Below are 20461 nucleotides of genomic sequence, written 5' to 3' on the forward strand. Positions count from 1 at the left end.
AAAAAGCTGGGAAAAACGAGGGAAAAGAAGGAAAAGCACTCACAAAAAGGGTGGAAAGGAAGGAGAAACCAGTAAAAAACGAGGGAAAAGCAGGAGAAAGCACTCAGAAAAACGGGGGTGGTGAAGGGGAAAGCAGGTGGGAGCGACAAATGAGGAAAAAAACAAAGCTGTGAAAAACAAAGGAAAAGAAGGAAAAGAACTCAGAAAAAAGGGGGAAAGGAAGGAGAAAGCAGTAAACAACGAGGGCAAAGCAGGAGAACGCATTCAGAAAAACAGGGAGGAAGCAGAGTTTTGCAGCTGCACCGGAGAGCTGGGCCTGGGACCTGCTCAATGGGAACGCACTGCAGCCTCTATTAAGAAGGTCTTGGGAGGAGGGAGGGGTGCTAGGAGGCGGTGGGCGGTGATAGGTGGGAAAACGGGCAGCAGGCGGGAGCGAGAAATGAGGAAAAAAACAAAAAGCTGTGAAAAATGAGGGAAAAGCAGGAGAAAGCACTCCGAAAAATGGGGAGGAAGCAGAGCGGTGCAGCAGCCTGGGAAAGCTGGGCCTGGGGGATCTATCTAACTGTCTATCCTTACATCTATCTGTCTATCTTCACAAATATATTGGTCTATATGTCTGTGTATCTATGTTTGCAATCTTATGCATCCTTCCGTCTATCCACTTACCAATCTTTTCAACCCTTTCAGTCTATCTGCCTCTCTGTCTACCTATAATCTGTTTATCTACCAGTGCTACCTGTCTAGCTATCTACATGCCTATCTACCAGTCTGCTCGTCTATCTACCTGTCTTTCTGTCTACCTACATCATGTTTATCAACCTGTCTGTCCATCAATCTCTTTTGGCAAATCTAACCCTCTATAGATCTATCTATGCAAATCAATCCTCGTATAAAGCTATCTTTGCAAACCTATCTGTCTATGCAAATCAATCTATGTATGCATCTTTCTATCCATGTCGCTTTCTATTTCTATCTATGTACCTATCTATCTTTGCAAATATACCTATGAAAATCAATCTGTCTTGGCAAATCAATCTAGCTTTGCAAATCTATATATTCATCTATCTATGAAAATCTATCTCTTTGCAAATCTATCTAGCTATGTGAATCAATCTATGTAGCTACCTATCTTTGCAAATCTATTTATCATTGCAACCCTACTAGTCTTTCTGCCACTCGTCTACCTATAACCTGTCTATCTACCAGTCCTCCCTATATTAAAGTCTATCAACTTGTCTGCCCGTATATATTCCTGTCTACTGGCCGGTCTATCTACCCATCGACTGGTCTATGTATTTATATATTTATATATCTATCTCTCCATCCAGCTATCCATCTTTGCAACCCAGTCTATATCTCTCTTTGTAAATCTATCTTTGCAACCCCATCTATATCTATCTTTGGAAATCTATCTATCTATCTATCTATCTATCTAACTTCACAAATCTATGGATCTATCTGTATATCTTTTTTGCAATTCTATCTATCCATCTATCTTTCTGTCTTTGCAACTCTATTAGTCGGTCTACCTATCATCTGTCTATCTACTGACTATCTAAATGCCTATATACCCGTCTGCTTGGCTGTCTATCGTTTTGCCAATCTGTCCATGCAAATGTATCTACCTTTAAAAATCTATAGATCTATCTATTTATGCATTTAGCTATCTATGCAAATTTATATAGCAATGCAAATCAGTCTGTGTATCTATCTTTCTATGTATCTATCTCTATATCTATGTACCAATCAATATTTGCAAATCTATCTATGAAAATCAATTTGTCTTTGCAAATCAATCTACGTATCTACCTATCTGCAAATCTAGATCTAGGTATGAAAACCAATCTATGCATCTTTCTATCTATGAATTTAGCTCTATATCCATCAATATATATGTCCCTATATATCTTTGCAAATCTATCTTTGAAAATCAATCTATATTTGCAAATCTATGTATTCATTTATCTATGAAAATCTATCTTTGTAAATCTAGCTATCTATGCAAATCAGTCGGTGTATCTACCTATCTTTGCAAATCTCTTAACAAATATATTTATCTTTGAAAACCTATCAGTGTTTCTGCCTCTGTCTACCTATAATCAATCTACCAGTCCTATTGATCTTCCTGTCTATCTACGTGCCTGCCTGTCTACCTTCCTTTCTACATGTCTGCCCGTTTATCTTCCCATCTACCTGTCTGCCTATCTACCCGTCTATAAATCTACCTATCTAGCTGTCTATGTACCTATATATCTATCTGTCTATTTCTATCTTTGGAAATCTATCTATTTACCTATCTATCTATCTTCACAAATCTGTTGGTCTATCTGTATGTCTATCTTTGCAATTCTTTCTATCTTTGCAACCCAATCTATCTATCTGCCGACCCATCATCTGTCAATCTACCAGTCCTATCTATCTATCTTCATGCCTATATACCTTTCTCTATGTCTAGCTGCCTTTCTGTCTCCCTGTCTATCTACCTATCTGTCTACCTACCTGCTTATCTATCAACCTGTCTGTTCCTCAATCTTACCAAATGTACCTCTGCAAATCTATCTATCTTTGCAACCCCGTCTTAAACTATTGTTGGAACTCTTTTTATCTATCTTCACAAATCTATCTGTGTATCGGTCTGTATCTGTTTTCCTATCTATTGATCTACCTCTCTATCTGACTATCTCTCTAGCTATCTTTTCAAACGCTATCTATCCCTCTATCTGCCTGTCATATATGTACCTGTCCATCTATCTTTCGGCCGGTCTGTCTTTCTGTATACCTGTCCATCTGCTTGTCATCATGTCTACCTATTTACCTGTCTGTCTACCTGTTTATCTATCTCCATATCTGTCTGTCTATCTCTCTTTGCCTATCTATTCTTCTGTCATAGCAAATATATCTATCTTTGCAATCCTATTTATATCTATCCTTGGAAATCTCTATACCTATTTATGCACATCGATCCATCTTCTATTTATGTAATACATCTATCCATCTGTCATTTAAAATCTATCTATCTCTTTGCAACCCTATCTATATCTGTCCTTGGAACTATATCCATGTCTATCTATCTATCTATCTATCTATCTGTTACATCTGCAGTCTTAGGGCGATCTTCCCCCAAACTTTTTGCCTTCACCCCCCTATTTTTGCTGAGGGACAATTTTCGTTGGCCCTATCCATATCTATCCTTGGAACTCTATGTATGTATGATTCTATCTATGCAAAGCTATCTATCATTTAATCAAGCAATAACAATCTCCTTGCAACCTTATCTAGATCTATATTTTTCACTCGATGAAAATCTTTCTAGTTATCTATGAAAATCTAGCTATAAAAATAATATTTATCTACCTTTGCAAATCTGCCTATATATTATCTGTCAATCTATCTATCTATCTATCTATGCAACTTTATCTATCTTAACAATGCTCTCCATCTACTTGCTTTTGCAGGCACCTCTATGCATCTATCATTTCAACAATCTGCATCTATTTGTAATAAAGATTTACAAAAATTAACGTCTGGTGTCAGCCAAGACATTTTGATTTTACTAAAATGATGTGTATAATATAGTTATACGGGTTTTCAGATAAATTTCATCCATTAGTCTGTTGTCTCATTCACAGTTATCTGCCAGCCACTACAGCATGGATCACGGGCAATGATCAGCCCACTTCAACCATTAGCCGACTTCACTAGGAGTTGCGGAATGCTACGCTTTCACAAGGAGCACGTCCGCACACCAAGTAGTTCCCTTAAGAGTCAGTGAATACTATTGTAATGATTTCTTCTTGAGACTAAAACAATATTTTGCCTTCCGGCAAGGTTTCTTTTTTGATTATTACGGGAACAACAGCTTCCCTTCCGCAACAATAACATTTTGCAAAAGCCATGAGAGAACAAAATAGAAATTCCAAAGGCTGACAGCCACTGCCAAACCTACTGGCTTTGCCAATGCTTGTTTTTAGATATGTAACAGATTGACATTTTTACATCTGAATTGAATATGTAAAATACATTGAGACATGGCCATGCACAAGTTTTCAATAAATAATTCCACTTTAATGGCAAAGAAATAATTTAGACGGATACAGTATGCACATCTGCAAAAAAAAATAGAAGCCAGCTGGTTTACAAGCGAGGTAACGCAAAACCCATAGAAAATACATCATCCAGTTTAATCTGCTGACACAAATACTTATCATAAGGGCTTTACAAAGACTACAAAACTTTTCGAATGATTTATTTCACTGCTTCTGTCTATTTACATGATATGTTACATCAAAAATGTACAAAATATAAAATGTTTACAGACAAATGTTTCACAAACAAGTTTTTTTATTTGTAAACTATGTGGACTCACTGAGATGTATTGCGGGAAGTGTTGTAAATGATAATGTTCAGTGTTTGCCAAGGCCCACTGGGGCATTTCAGACAGTTGCCAAACATATAAGTTACTGTTGTGTGATCTAAGCTGAAGAAAGTATATGGACTTTAATTCCATTTGACAAGATGCTACAGTACATGCTTAAAGTTGGCAAAGATTTGCAATGGGACAAGAGCACCGTGTAGGGACCTTTAAATCAGGGAAACAGGTCAGTCCTGGAAAGAACAGCAATTAAATGCAACTCTTGTATACAGAGTGTCAACATTGTGGCACCTTGAAGGTTAGTAGCACCAATTCACACCATTGAGAGTTTGTACCCACCATATTTAAGGTATCTACCCAATGCTACATCCTCCAACCAGTGTATGTTTTGCAGATATGCTCTGCTGGCCTCAGCGTGGTCAGTTCTTTTCATGCAACCTGTTTTAAGCCTGCTAGAAACGGTTGAAGTTGTTCTGAAATACACTGGCTCCACATACAAAGTTGAAACATGCTAATCAAAGCATTGACAGCGTCTGCATAGTCATAACAACTGTAAGTACAGGACAAACACTGCAGGGAACACAGCCTTTTAAGGATTGCATTCTGAATGTTTTCCCATTTTACAGGGGATCTCAGCCATGTGAACACCGACAGGATAAAACACAATTTTGCTTTGTTCATTTCTTAAATCTGTGCAAGGCTTTGTTTTAATTCTGTTTTATTTACAATAAACCTGCCCAGTATAATGTGCAAAACCAACCAAGTTTACAGTTAATATTCTTCTGCTTTAAATTCCGGACTTGAAATCACTGCTTCCTTGGTGCTCAAATCCTCGAGTTAGCTACCAAAACAACATGCTTAAAACTATTTTCTTTCTTAAGAAAAAACGTTGTGCTCATGCTGTGCCAAGTGCAACCGGCAGCGCTGGGCACCTTTCTCAGCTTTTCAAATCATAGAAACAGTGGCTTGTGAGTTTGGGGTCTGCATGGTGAGCGAGCCCCGAAAGTGCACTGTTCATAGCAACTGCCCATTTCACTGTTTACTTCCTTATGACATCAACACATCTGAGAATGAGGCTATTGTGTTAACTGACATAATGTCAACGTAATGGAAAGTAAACGAAAACTGTGCAAAAGTACCAACTGGTTCCGGAGAGGTGTTAGAATGTTAAACTGTTCAAGAAATCTTTTTAAGGCATTGAAACAGCACCATTGGAAATGTGTTCCTTCTTTATAAGCGCCGACAAAGGCTCAAACGAATGAAGCCCTATTGAGCCTCGTGCCAGCGTTCTTTCAATAACTGGTATCAAACTCGTGCTAAGGTGTGGGATAGTCGCCTTAAACGACCATTTTTGGGAAAAACAACTTTTTAACAAAAGGTGACATACACACGAAAAACCTCATTGGAGCACGCGGACTGTGGAAAATGGCAGTTATATAACATTGGCACTTCACCTGCATCTCGCAGCAGTAGTACGTTCCTGACGCCCGCACAAGACTCGTTTGTGCTTCTTCGTCTTAAATTAATTTTAGGGTGTGGGCCAGGTAGCAGTTGCGCCTCAAGAGTCGCGAGACCAGCACCACGTGGCACAAAGAGGGACAAGCAGCCAGAGGCCAGGACGCGGTACTGCTTAGCAGCACCTTAGAGAAAACTAACAAATTACCGAGGTTTGTGCTGTAAACCTTTATCAAAGAGAAAGACAGAAGAAAAAGAATTCAATTTTGGCTATCACATGTGCAATCTGCTTTTTTGTTGCCCTTCTTTTAGGGTACTTTCAATTTGGCAGAACAAGTCTCGCTCTTCTCAAGTTATGTCGAGATGTCTTAGAAAGCCACAGAATTCAAGTTTTTCCTCCTAAAATACAAAGCTCTTCCAGGTCACTATAACGTGTAACTCTTTGACACCAACGGCAACCTGCCCATCTCCTGAGACCCTGGTGTGTTCTTTTAGTCTTTTTTTTATTTTTTATAAAAGGTTCTCGGATAAATCAGTTTCAACCATGGGCCCCCATTAAAGAGTTGATTCAAGAGAGGAGTCCAAAATCCCATCATGGTGACTGGTACCATCGCTGTCACAGCTTTGTGCACCCGAGAAACTGGCTGCTTCCTGGAGCCTCATTAACATATTCATCTGCAAAGGAGTAATTGAAAAAACACCTCATTAATATAATGCATTTGGTATTAAAGTACAATGATCATAATTAAACATCCTTGTTAGAAATGGGGTCTCTAGTTGACAGAGGTATGCTAAATATCCAAGTAGGAACCACCACTCTAGTCAGCAGGATGAGTCAGATACACAACCTAAATTAACCTGTGCTCACCCTCTGGAAGCATGGCACAGAGCTTTACTTAAGAGGCAATGTGTAAAGTATTTGTGCACACTTTAATTACAGAAACTCAATGAAAGCACCACAAAAAGACTCCACACCAATTAAAAAAAATAGATAATATTTATCTGAATAAAATAAGACCGAAATGACAAAAATCCAATCAGTAGAAAGTCGAGATTTGAATTTTTAATTTTAATGAATAAACGTGAAAACAGTGCTTAGAAGTCACCACCGGTCAAAAGGTTACTAAATGTCATGAGGGACCGGTACAAATCCAAAGTTCAGGCCGACGGCGATGGAGGACAGGGCTGGCTACAGAACCCATGCAGGGTTGGCTGAAAAAGTACCTTGTTGGAGCATGATGTCAAGAACACAATACATCGGTTCTGATTCATGCAGTCGGGCCACAGTGTCATCACCAAGCATCGCAGACAGTGTCCAAGGATCCACGCTGTGTCACCATCGACCGACACAGGGTCGGCGCTGCGTCTTCATCTAGTCTCACAGTCGGGACCCACGTCGTTATTGATTCGGCACTGCATCAGCGTTCAAGAGCGATGCATCAATTTTTGTCAAGAAATTAGGTCGGTGCACTGGTTTGGCAGGAAAACAGCTGCAGAACCCATTTCTGAGGCCCAGAACTGGAGAGTGCACCTCAGGCAAGTGTAGGACTCATAGATTGCAGAGTCCAGCAGCCCCAAGAGCGTTGCAAGAAGTCTTTTGTGACCCTGAGACTTCTTAAAAACAGGAGGCAAGCCAGCAAGCCCTTGGAGAATCTTGGGTTCAAGGATGTAGAGAGTTGGTCCAGTCCCCCTCATTCCCAGGCAAAAAGCAGCAGGCCAACATAGCAGAGCAAGTGGCAGGCCCTCCTGTAGCACATCAATTAGCAGGCCAACACAGCAAAGTGACAGTCCTTCCTACAGCAAAGTAGCTCTTCTTATTGGCAGAATATCCTTGGTCCCATTAGAGTTCTGATTCTGTGGTGTCAGGGGTCCAGTGCTTATAGCCAAGTGTGCCTTTGAAGTGGGGGAGACATCAAAGAAGCTGCTACATCCTGCCCATGTATTAATGTTTCTCCTAGGTTACCTGGCTCCTAGCTGCTCAGCCAGAGTGCGTGTTCTGAATGTTCTGTTGGTGTGATGGGAATGACTGGAATGTTTGGGTGCCCGTGTGGTGAGGTGTGACAGTTGAAGATGGGCTGAGCAGCAGGCAGGCTGCTCCTGGTGGGGCTGCTTTACATGGATGCTACATGTAACTGAGACCTAATAAAGAAACTACAAAGATAATCCTCAGCTACGTCTGGTACATCACAACAGAAGCCTTTGAAGATCACAAGGTCCCTGCCTTTCCTGCCCTGGTTCCATAAACACTACAGATGGTAAACAACTCTTTGGGTATGGACAGGCACAGCCCTATTCAGGTGCAAGTGTCAGCTCCTCTCTCCCAATCTACCTCAGGAAGGCCGATAAGCCTGGTGATGGGCCATCAGGATGCAAATGTCACACCCCAGCTCCCTTTGTGTTACTGTCTAGAGGGAATGCACAAAGCCAGTCACTGTTACCCTAACCCAGACGTAAATTCAGAGACAGGCAGAGCACAGAATGGTTAAAGTAAGAAAATGCCAATTTCTAAAAGAGGTAACAAACAATGTCCCAACAGGCAATACTTCTAAAGACAGTTAAATAAAGTGCAAAATTAAGTGCAAACTAACAGAAATGGGAAAAGACACCAAGGTTGGATATTGGGATCTGTATTTAATCTCTTAATACCAAATGCATAGTTTGGGCAGCAAGGTTTCATCCTATGCAAGTGTAATCCAAAATCTTGCTCGTGACAGGGTGAATGGTGCAAGTAAGACACAAGATATAGTGAAATAAACAGCGTGATGGCGCAATTTAAAATACGCTGTACGCGGAGTGCGTCTTTTCCGGTTTCTGTTAATTTTCAATTCATTTTGCATATATTTTTCTGTCTTTTGAAGTATTACCTGTTGAAATATTGTTGTTTGTTACAAGATTCGTCCAGGTTTTAACTCGGTATATATGTTTCCTATTGTCTTTTCAGTAGCTTTCTAAAAGTGGTATTTTCAGACCTGCAATTATCAACTTGAGTCCAGAGACACCAAACTCCAATTTTCTATCTGCTCCCAATGGGAAATTACACTTAAAAGATGTTTTAAGGCAATCCGTATGTTAACCGATGGGAGAGATAGGCCTTGCCGTAGTGAAAAATGAATGTTGCTGTTTTCACTACCAGGACAAGCAAATTTCATGAGTACATACACGTTCTACCTTTTAAATCCACTGAACCCTGCCAAAGGGGATACCTAGGGCCTACCTCAGGGGTAACTTACATGTAATAAAAAGGAATGTTTGTGCCTGGCAAGTAGGTTAACTTAGAAGGTTGAAATGGGAGTTTAAAACTGCACACACAGGCTCTGCAATAGCGGAGTGGAGTCATGTCAACTGACTGGGTGGCACAATTAGTGCTGCAGGACCAATAGTGATACCAAAAGAGGATGGATTAAACCCAGACCAGTTGACTGGGGGTGAGTGTTTGATTTGCTCAAACGCTCTGGCCTTTGGTATCGCTTTGTTCGCCCTAAGTTGGCAGTGTATGCCCAGACGTGGATCCCTTGCTCACTTTGCCACTGGATTCAAGATAGCCTGGCTGATGAGGGTTATGAACCCGAAACCGGTCCCAGGATGCTTGTTTCCGGTCCAGAGAAGATATGGCTTGGCAGTTCGGGTTGGACTGTTCCCATGAGGCACAGGGGCAGACTGATTTGCATATGGCCATGTCTGAACTGCGGTGGTGGAGTGCGCTAAAAATGATGATGGATTAAACCCAGATCAGTTGACTGGAGGTGAGTGTTTGATTTGCTCAAACGCTCCGTCCATCATCCCCTTTGATATCGCAGGATCAACAGTAGCATTTACAGACCCTGGGGACATATAGTGCCCTTTACTAGGGACTTGTATGTAAATTAAATATGCCAATTGTGGATAAGCCAATGTTACCATGTTTAAAGTACAGAGCATATGAACTTTAGCACCGTTTAGCAGTGGTGAAGTGCCCAGAATCCTAAAGCCTGCAAAACTGAAGTTAGCAAAACTGGAGGTCAAGAGGCAAAAAAGTTAGGGGAAACCATGCTAAGGATGCCAGGTCTAACAATTCTGATCATATAATGCATTTGATATAACACCTGGATTAAATGAACATACATTTTTGAAGAGTATGACTTTGAATGCTGGAACCATAATGTGATGACATACATTGGTTTGAGAGTGCCAGGTTGTAGTGTACAAAGAAGACCTTGTGAGACTAGAGCGCCTTTGACTCATGACCCAAAATGTTGATTCACATAGTGTAAAATGTACAACAAAATCGAATTGAAGCACATCTGATCAAGTACTTTCATTCAGAATTTCTTTCTTTAAAGATATTTTTTGGAAAAGCCTTCATTTGGAAAGAGATGTAAGCAGCAGAGTTTTTACGTGGATTCTGTAAAATTAAGATAGAAGCTATGCCTGCCCTTAATGAGTGGCACCTCCCGTCGTGAAACATTGAGGATGATAATAGAAACAGGCAACAACGAATGAGTGAACTGCATCAGAGATCACACCACTTCCAGCAGATGTTTATGGGAAACATTCTGCGCTTTATGTGGGGCATAGCTTTTGTGCAATAAAATAAACTTTTAACATAACTTCCTTGGAAAGTGTGTAATTATACATTGAAGCCAATTTGGGTTATATATGATTCTAATAGTTAATCTGTGCATTTGTGCATTTTGTGTCAAACATGTTAAATCAAGATATGCCTAGGTTCTCTGGGTGGAATGGTGGTTTTGCTAACTCTAAATCACTGATCAACAGTGAATGAATATTCTGGACATCCTGTAGATGACACCTTTATTATTATCAACTGTGCTATTCTTCACCTATAAATTAAAGTAATAGGATGTGTTCTAGTTTGTGTTTTGCACAGCTATTCCAGACAGAAATAAAACAGACAAACAGTTCTATTTATGGCAGATGAGTACATATGAAGATATTGCTTTAGTGTTATTGTAGATATTCCTTGTAGTTCATAGATCTGTCATACACACTCTAATGTTATTCTAATTTCTGTCCTTCACCTTAACCTGTTTGATGTGGCAGAAATACAGAATCAAGTGCATAATGTGGGGGGTGTATTTTATTTCATAGAAAAGTACATTCATAGACTACAACCAATATTGAGAAACCATTTTATCTAAACTGTTAAACCTAAATGTTCAAGATGAATTGCAATCATTCATTAAAAAAACTAATGTTCTAGGGCTTACCCATGAAACTCCATTCCTCTATCCACTTTGTTCTTTTCCCCTCCCACATTCTTTCTCTTCTAAGTTCTTTACACGTTTCTTCCTTCTTCCTGCATTGCTCCCTTGTTTTCAGGCATGGACCCCCAAATATCTCCTTTACTCATTTTTAACCCCTTCAGTGCCCCGCCCTTTCCCCGCCCTGTGCCGGCCGTTGCATTAGCGGGCGGGGTTCATGACGAGATAGTCTTGTCATGGGCACAGCGCAACCGCGCTCCATGACGAGTCTATCTCGTCATGGGCACTGAAGGGGTTAAAAATAGTTTACTGTTCACTTAATCCATTTTCCTCTTTTTTTGTGGGCCCCCTTGCCTTCAAATTTAAAATGTTATCCTTTTTATTATATTATAAAACACTTTCTAATTTTAATAACAATCCTTTCCGCAAACTGATCTGATGAAAATAGAATGAACCTTTCGTCATTGACCCTACCTATAGTAGAATAGCCAGGAACTATAACTTTTTAGGTTTCAAACACAGAAAGATAATAAAGCAACACAAATAACCAAATGGTTTTTCTCAGTTAGCAATATTAGTTTTGTTATATACTTTCCTAACTTACTGAATCCTTCCATGGATCTTACTAGTTACACTAGTGTTCCCTTGTTCCCCAATTCAGAAGCAGTTCAGAAGAACCCTGAAAATGGGAATTGTTTGACCTGCCAGCCTTAGGGTGGTCTATTCCCAAATATTTTGCCTTCATCCTCCAATCTTGCTAAATTTGTTTTTCTTGGTTTTAGGACTCTGTACTTTACCCCTGCTAACCAGTACTAAAGTGCTTGTGCTCACTCCTTAAAACATGGTGAAATCAGTTTACACCCAATTAGCATATTTAATGTACTTATAAGTCCTCACTAAAGTGGTATACCATAGACCAGGACTGGTAAATTGAATGCTACTAGTGGGTCCGCAGCACCTCCTGTGCCACCCTCTTAAGTAGCCCTTTAGAACATGTCGCAGCTCTGCCATTGCAGGGTGAATGCAGTTGTAAACTGCCAATTTGACTTGGCAATTTAACGCCCTTGTTAAGCCTAAATTTATTTGTCATTGCATAGAAGCCACCCCTGAGGTAGGCTCTAGGTAGCATATGTGGCAGGGTACATTGAAATTAAAAGTTTGGACAGGTATTTTCAACGTTTACATGTCCTAGGAGTGAATAAATCATACATTTGTTTTTCACTACTGTGAGGCCTACCTCTCCCATATAATAACATTGGGTTGCCTTATTAAATTTAGTGCTACCCTTTGATTGTGTATAGGTAAAGATTTCATGCTTGGTGTCTGAGAAATTGTAAATTAAAACCCACTTTAATGGTCAAGTCGGATTTTAAGTTACAAGTTTGAAATTGATAGTTGTAGAAAGTTGGGATTTTCCGGTCCTATCTATTTGGTCCCTGCAGCATGTTCATAAGTCACATGACAGCGTGTAGCTGGACTTTGTTGATTCATCCTAGACTACACAATAGAGGGATTAGATGTGCCTGAAATGGCCATCACTGGCAGGATAGAGGGAAGAGCTCTGTATAGTCTCACTTGCAACTGAATAGGTTGTTTTCTGCCTCCAGAAAAAGGGCTTGTCACCACTGCATTGTTCATGCAGCCAGCTTAGAGACAGGGTAGGGGAGGTGGGAAACTCAAGCACTTTAAAGGGAATTCTCTAGAAACTTCTCCTACTTCGAAGAAAGAACCAGGTAAAAAAAATAGGACCTTCAGGCCCACTCTTCAGTTTGCTTTCTGGACCTGTGGAAGGACTATCAGAGGACTGCCTGTTGCTGTGGACCGCTGTGTACTCCAAGGGACTACATTTCTGCACCTGGGAGGACTGCTTTGCTGCTTGGAGCCTACCTTGAGCCCTCAGAGGACCTGCTCTGCTGATGGAGCCCTGTTCCACTGCTTAAACCCATTACTACCAGAATGATTCCAAGGGCTAGTTGGTTGCCTTATAGACCTGACTCCAAGGGCTAGTTGGTTGGCCTCCTGATCAGAGACTCAGGGACAGAAAAGGCTCCATCTTGAACCTGCATCTGGATCCTGGCAGAGGGAATCCTAACCCCTCAAGTGGGGGCCCCTCCAGTCCTGGATCCTTGAAAAACTGTGTAGGAAAGTAGGATCTGCTTCTTATGTTACCCCCACTATTTGCTTGATGTTAGACTGTTTTTGACTAGTCTGACTGAGATCCTGCTAATCAGAACCCCAGTCTATCTGCTTTCTCCCTAAAATGTAATGACATGTACTTTGGAACACTCCAGATTGGATACTAGGGTACCCTTATAAGTCCCTACCCTAGTATATGGTACACATGTACCCAGGGCATAGGTTCCCCAGAGGCCTCCCATGGGCTGAAGCTTGTATTGGCAAATCATTTATTTTTTCTAAATTGGTGTGGTGTTTTTCTTTTTATTACTGGTTTTGTGCTGCCTAAATACTTTACAATTGCCTCTAAATTAAGCCTGGCTGCTTCTGGCCAAGCTACCAAAGGGTTAGGCACAGGTTACTTAATGACTTTTGTGGTTCACTCTGACAGGTATTGTGGCTATTGCTTGAGCAAGGTTAACACAACTCCAACAACAACCCCATTTCTCAAAGTAATTAATAGTTTTTTTTATTTTACTTACAAAAATATTGGCAGGTACTGTCTATGAAATCCAGATTTACTTCATCTGTTCTGATCACTTACTCTATCCTAGATTGTGCATTCTCTCTTCATGCTCCTCTGCCATTTCAGCAAAATACCACACACCCTCCCTGAGAGCCTTAGTATCCTAAGACCCAATCAAATCTTCTGTAAGCCCGCAGCTGCTTGTTCCACTTCTGATTTATTATCCCAGGTTACTGCTACACTTTATGAAAATATAAGGTCCAGTTTCTCTTAGTATTCCATTCTTTGGCATGGACAGTTCATATAATGAAAATTACACTTTCCAATTAATTTGAGGGTCTCTCATTATGTCTCATTAGGAAGAAGTTATTTTTCAGGCTACATAATAGCATAATAATTCACTTTCCTCTAATGACTTGGCAGTCAAGGTGCATTATGTGCTGATTCATGACATTATTTCTGTTTCAAGAATATGTTATGTCATGTGAATTTGCTTTTTTTTTTTTTTTTTAATTTTTATTGAGCAGATTCGAGAAATACAAAAGAAAAAATAGAACTATACAATAGTGCCAAAATATATTATACATAAGAAAAAAAAGAAAAAGATATTCCAAAATTCGAGATGGCAAAACATTCAACAAATTTTTAAGACGATCAAGTAATAAAGTCAACATATAGTACATTCCGGTTTCATTCCATTGACACAATAACATAATAGACCTTTAGAAATTGCATTAAGAGAACAAAGTTCTCTAAAGTACAGTGGAGAACTTAAAGTAAAAGAGTCCTTTATATGGACATTATATTAACTTGAGCATATATTTAATCCCTTTGCAGCTCATACCAGTTGGCTATTGGTGTCCAGATTTGTTCCCCGTATAACCGTGATTTTTTCCCTCTGGTTCAATAAATTGCTACTTCTTGCTTGTATATTGCTAATAGTCTATTAAGCCATCCCTGGAAAGTTGGAGCTTCGGAATCTTTCCATCTTGCTGCAAGAATAATTCTATAAACAGCAGTGCCTATGTAAATAGCAAGAATTTCTAAGTTGCTAAGGCCTAGGGAATCATCATACCCTAACAAAAACAGAGTGGTTGATATTCTTATTTCGTGTCCGAAAATTTCGGCCCAGTACTTCGTGATGCTTTTTTTAATCTGTTCTAATTTGGGGCATTCCGAGAACATATGTATAAGGTTAGCAGGTCCTAGTGTGCATCTAGGGCATTTATCATGTGCTATCTTACCCCAAGTGAACAGTTTGAAGGGTGTGTAATATAAGTTATATATAGTTTTGTAGATTTGGGCCTTTAGGTTGGAAGCAAGTAAGACTTTAGAAGATAAATGTAGAGTCATGTCTATATCAACATTAGCGTTGTTCAATTTATTAACCCAACTAGTTTCTGTATATTCAAGGTCATCGGGGTGATTTCTTATGAAGATGTCATATATATTGCTTATTCTGGTTGATTGTTTTCCTATAAGATCTAGGAGTGGTATGGATTTTAGGTCTATATTTGATATAATTTGTCTAAGAGTTGTGTAAATTTGAATGAATTTTAGATAGTCTGTAGAATGGATTTGATATTTGACATATAGTTCGTCAAATGTTGTTTTGCCATCTCTGTCTAGGAGGTCGCCAATAGTTATTATGCCTAAATTCTCCCAACGCCTAGTTATATTATCGTTAAGTTAGTGTGGTATTACTGCGCTATACCATAAAGGTGTATATTTGGTACATTTTGATATTGTCAATGTTTTAATGGTTCTATTCCAGGTTTTAAAGGCATCTGTAATGGTTTTAAATTTTATCTTTTTAAAATAAGAAGGTTGTACTTGTCTCAGTAGCAGGCCTCTGGCTTTACTACCCAGCATTAGCTCATAAATTGATGGTATGGGTTGACCTTGATCGTTGTGATTATTGGGACAAGGTGTGAGCAAGACCGTCATTTGTTGTAAGATGGTTGCCCATAGGTAGTATGTTAAATTTGGAATTGCTAAACCACCTCTAGAGGATGGCAATGTTAACTTAGATAGGGCTCTCCTTATCTTCCCGTAATTCCAAATAAACGAGGATATTGCTCGGTCTAGTGTTTTCATTGTATCATTGCTAGCTAAAAGGGGAATAGCTCGAAACAAATATAGGATCTTTGGAAATACCGTCATTTTAACATAGTTTCCTCTGCCAATTATGGAAAGATGAAGATTATTTACTCTGAGTAAGTCTGCCTTTATTTTTTTAATTAGAGGATCATAGTTTAGCTGATTAATTTCACTAATTTTTGGCGAGATGTTCACTCCTAGGTATTTTGCGTTGTTAACTCTGTGTTGGCTTATAAAAGGCGTATTCTCAGTACATATAACCATGGTTTTATCTTGATTTAGTGAGTAGCCTGAATATAGCCCAAAAGATTGGGTGGTTTCTTCAATTTCGAATATGGCCTCTGTGGGGTTAGTTGTTACAACCGCCACGTCATCGGCGTAGGCAAGAACTTTAGTGCTGTAAATGCTTACTTCAATGGGTTTGATCGCTGGTGATGTTATTAATTTGAGAATTAGAGGATTGATATATAGTGCGAATAATAATGGAGAGCACGGGCAGCCTTGTCGCGTACCTCTCTGAATATTTATATTTTCAGGCTCGCACCCGCCAGTCATTACTCTTGCCTTGGGGTCAACATAGAGAGCTTTTATGGATTTTATGAAGACCGGGCCGATGTTGTTAATGGCTAATATTTCCCAAAGAAACTGCCAAGAGACCCGGTCAAAGGCCTTCTCAGCATCTAATAAGATCATCGACATCTGGTCCCCCTCTACTCCCATGGTGTCAAAGAGGGAGATAACTCTGCGTGTATGATCTGTGGTACTCTTGCCTGGTATGAAACCGTGTTGCCAGGGAGAGACCAGATGTTCGATGATCTTACTCAGACGGTTGGCAAAAATCTTGCCATATGTTTTTGAATCTGAATTAATCAATGATATTGGCCGGTATGAAGTTGTTAATTCTGGTGGTTTATCTTTTTTTCTGAAAATGGCTATATTCGTTTGCTTCCAAGATTCGGGGGGTTTACCATGCCATTGTATCCCAAGAAAAAGATCATGCAAGAACTGGATAATTAAGTTGCCCAATATTTTATAGAGGTCTAGGGGAATTTTATCTGGTCCCGCTGCTTTTCCTACATCTAACTCTGCTAAAGCTAGCTCTACTTCTGTTCTGGAAATTTCTTTATCAAGCTCTTTTTTTGTATCTTCATCTATGATTTTAGCCATATTTGTCTCTCTAAGCCAGTTATCTAAAAACTCCTTGGTATCGGCTGTTGACCGCTTATCTTCATTCTGGTATAATTTTTGATAGTAATCATGAAAGCATGTGGCTATATCGTCTTGGGTGGTATGTTTCCGACCGCCATATTCAATACTTTGGATGAAATTGCGAGACTGTGATTGCCGAGTTCTGAGGGCAAGATGTCTCCCTACATTCTCTCCAGTCTCATAGATTTTGTTTCGATTTGCTTGTAGAGTTTCAGCTGCTTTTTGCGTTAGATCGTTATTAATCTCGGCTTTAAGCACTAAGATCTTACTAAGAGTGTCCTCAGCCTGAATCCCATGATGTAACTGGTTAGCGTGTAGATGTTCTAAATCTATAAGCCTATTTGTTAGTTGTGTATATATTTTTTCCCGCTCTTTTTTGCGAGTAGCAGTGTCACCCCTTAATGCGGCCTTGAAGCTATCCCATACATTCAACCGAGAAGCACTATATTGGTTAATGTCAAAGAATTCTTTGGACCATTGTCTGATATGAGTTATGTATTCTTGATTAACAAGAAGTTTGTGATCAAATGTCCATTGTGGATAGACCATCTTATAGCTGGGGGCCTCAAATATTATACAGAGTGCATTATGATCTGATATTGTCTTGGGGGCTTTAAATATAAGAGCATTCAGAGCAATATCCATGGTCGTGAATATGTAGTCTATACGTACATATTTTCTATGAGGATACGAAAAGTACGTATATCCAGGATCTCTTCTGTTCTTTAGAGACCATATGTCTCGAAGATTATAGCTGAGAATCAAATTTTGTACTGCCCTGCATACTCTCGGTTTTCGACCTATGTAGGTGTATTGGTTTTGATTGTGTTGTAGTTGGCCCATTGTTAAATTAAGGTCGCCACATAAGATTAAAGTACCTGCCCATGATGCTAATTCTAATTCTAGCTCAGTGAATAGTGTAGGATCGTCGAGATTAGGACCATAGATAGAGCAGATAATAATGCCTATATTGAGTTGGACAATGGCCCATCTACCATGAGGGTCAGCTTTTTTACGTGTTTGGATACCCAGTCTTGTTCTCGCTAAAATTGTGACTCCCCTGGTTTTAGAGGTTTGTGTAGTTGTGACCAATAGATTAAAGCCCGGAATTTTTATTTGATTTATCTCTCCTATAGGAATATGGGTTTCCTGTATACATATAGTATCCCATGAACTTTGAATCATTAATTGATTGAATTGAGCCCTCTTTCCTTTATCATTAAGTCCTGCCACGTTCCAGCATCCTAATTTTAACTTCCCCATTTTGTTGTTCTGTGTTTTAGACGGTATTCATGAATCATACATAGTGTTTTGCTGTTTCTCAATATTCCTTTAGTATTCTCTAATCTGCTCGTTTTACAGTGCATTTTTCCCTCCCTATCCTCCCAGACGCCCACCCAACACCCTCCCCTGTCCCCACCCCCCTTGCACCCCCCAGCACCCCAAAAAAGGCAACAAGACTCCATAAGAGTCTGTAGTGATGGATTAGCATTGTCTGACCAACACCAGCGAAACATGCAATCCAGAGAAAAAAGAAAAAAAGAAAGAAAGAAAAAAAAAGAACAAAACAGAAGAAATGAAAAAGGAAAAAAGAGCAGCATCAAAGAAAATAGAGAGGGGAGGGACAGGATCATAACAAAGAGGTTGAGGAAAAAGAAAATGGTTCCTTTGTCTCTATAATATTGTACACCAATTCATCTATGCCTCCCTGATTACTCAACAGTCAAAAATAAGGGAATCTAGTGATTCTCAATGACATAGGCTATTATAGCATAGTGTACTGTTTAAAGATTTATTTTAAACTCTCTAGGTATTCTTTAGCCTTGATCTCAGATGTAAAGAACTTTGTCTGTCCACCATAAATTACTTTTAATTTAGCCGGATTGTTCAGGTATACCACTGCTTTCTTTTCTTGAAAGGGCTTGATAAGCTGTCTGAGTCGCCACCTCCTTTCGACTGTATAGTGGCAAAAGTCAGGGCGTACAAAATATGAAATAGAATCCTTACTGCGATGTTTATCCGGCGTGACTTTATCAGATATAGCTTGTCGAAGCATAAAGTTCCCAAAATAAACTAGGATCACTCGTGGGTATTTGCCTGCAGCTGCTGTAGTTTTTAAGGTTAGGGGGACTCTATGCGCTCGCTGTATCTCATAGCTCCAATCTCAGGTGGCAAGTTTGGGAAGGGTGTCACGTAGGAGCTGTATAACAAAGGATCGGCAATCTTCTCCTTCTGCTTTTTCAGGCACGCCAAGAACGCGCAGGTTATTTCTGCGAAGCCTATTTTCATAATCTTCCAGTTTCCATCTAATATCCTGGAACTCTGCTACGTGTGCTTCCACTCGCTCGTTTGTTGTAGCAGCTTCGGATTCATTCAGCACGATCCGGTCTTCTATATCATTTAATCTTTCTGTAAAGGCGCCCATAGTTTTTGAAAGCTTACGAACTACACCTTGAACTTTCTGTAATGCTACTCGTGCCTTGCGGCTGTCTTTTGATGTCTCTTCCCGATGAGATGCAATAGCTTGTAATACCGTTTCCATAACTTGTGTCAATGTAGCCCCAGATGGGACAGTCTGTTCACTATTTGGGACTTGGTTTGAGGATGATGCTTGAGACGTTGCAGTAAGATTCTGATTTTGATTTAAGGTCAAGACAGTCGGGGTGTAGTCCCATGTCAATTCATTTGCTCCATGATGACCTCCCCTCTTCTTTTTAAGTATCGTCCTCCTTCTATCTCATAATTCTTTTGGGGGATTAGGATCTGATTCTGTACTTATGTTCGAGTCAAAATCATTCTCTGCTTCATCAATCTCATCCTCTGTATCACCTGACCAGCTGATATCCTCTGAGAAGGAATAAAAATCTGTGATGTCTTTGTCCGCTTCCATTGCCTCAGTAGGATAAATTAGGTGGTCGTTTATCGCGCTATTAGATGTTTTTGCCTCTTCATTCCTGCTTGGATCTGCAATCTCCTTCCCCTCAGTCGTTAATTGCATCATATTGTTGCGCTGTTGTAAGACTGTATTTAAATCAGTAGTTAAACCCATATTTAGGGGGTAGTATTTATAGGCATCTCCTTATTCGGCTCGGGTATATAGTTGTTGTCATTATTGCTGTCACTGCAAGTAGGGGCACTAGCCGACCCAACAGACCCAGTGATAGTATCTAGAGTTTGTGCCTGAGTCTCTGGGGGGTCTAGAGTCTCCCTGATGTTTGAGGCAGTATCACTAACCCCCCCTTGGGAAGTACCATTACTAACATGAGAAGCAGAAGCAGAATGAATCGTTTTGCTTACCGCGGTAATCGTGGTATCAGATCCCTCAGAAGTGAGAGCAGCCTCTTGCCTTTCATTGTGTTCAGGTGTATTCAAGTCGTGGGTTACCTCCGTCTGTTCTATAGTGGGCGCCGACCCGCCCCTATTCTCCACGTCAATCCCAGCTACTGATGTGGCAGTTACTTCAGTAGCGGTAGCAAGATGTTC

At 39.9% G+C, this 20461-nt stretch overlaps 1 protein-coding gene across 3 annotated transcripts in view; it reads right to left on the bottom strand.

The window, feature by feature from the left end:
• Positions 1-4049: 4049 nt before the first annotated feature.
• NAV3 (neuron navigator 3) overlaps positions 4050-20461 on the bottom strand; it is a 1112283-nt gene continuing 1095871 nt past the window's right edge. For all 3 annotated transcript variants that reach the window (XM_085653004.1, XM_085653005.1, XM_085653006.1), the window contains one exon: positions 4050-6502. In XM_085653004.1, the coding sequence (XP_085509130.1) occupies positions 6383-6502 (120 nt within the window). In that variant the 3' untranslated portion in view covers positions 4050-6382. The remainder of the gene's footprint in view (positions 6503-20461) is intronic.

This window comes from Triturus cristatus, chromosome 4_1 (assembly GCF_964204655.1).
Source record: "Triturus cristatus chromosome 4_1, aTriCri1.1, whole genome shotgun sequence".
Lineage (NCBI taxonomy): Eukaryota > Metazoa > Chordata > Amphibia > Caudata > Salamandridae > Triturus > Triturus cristatus.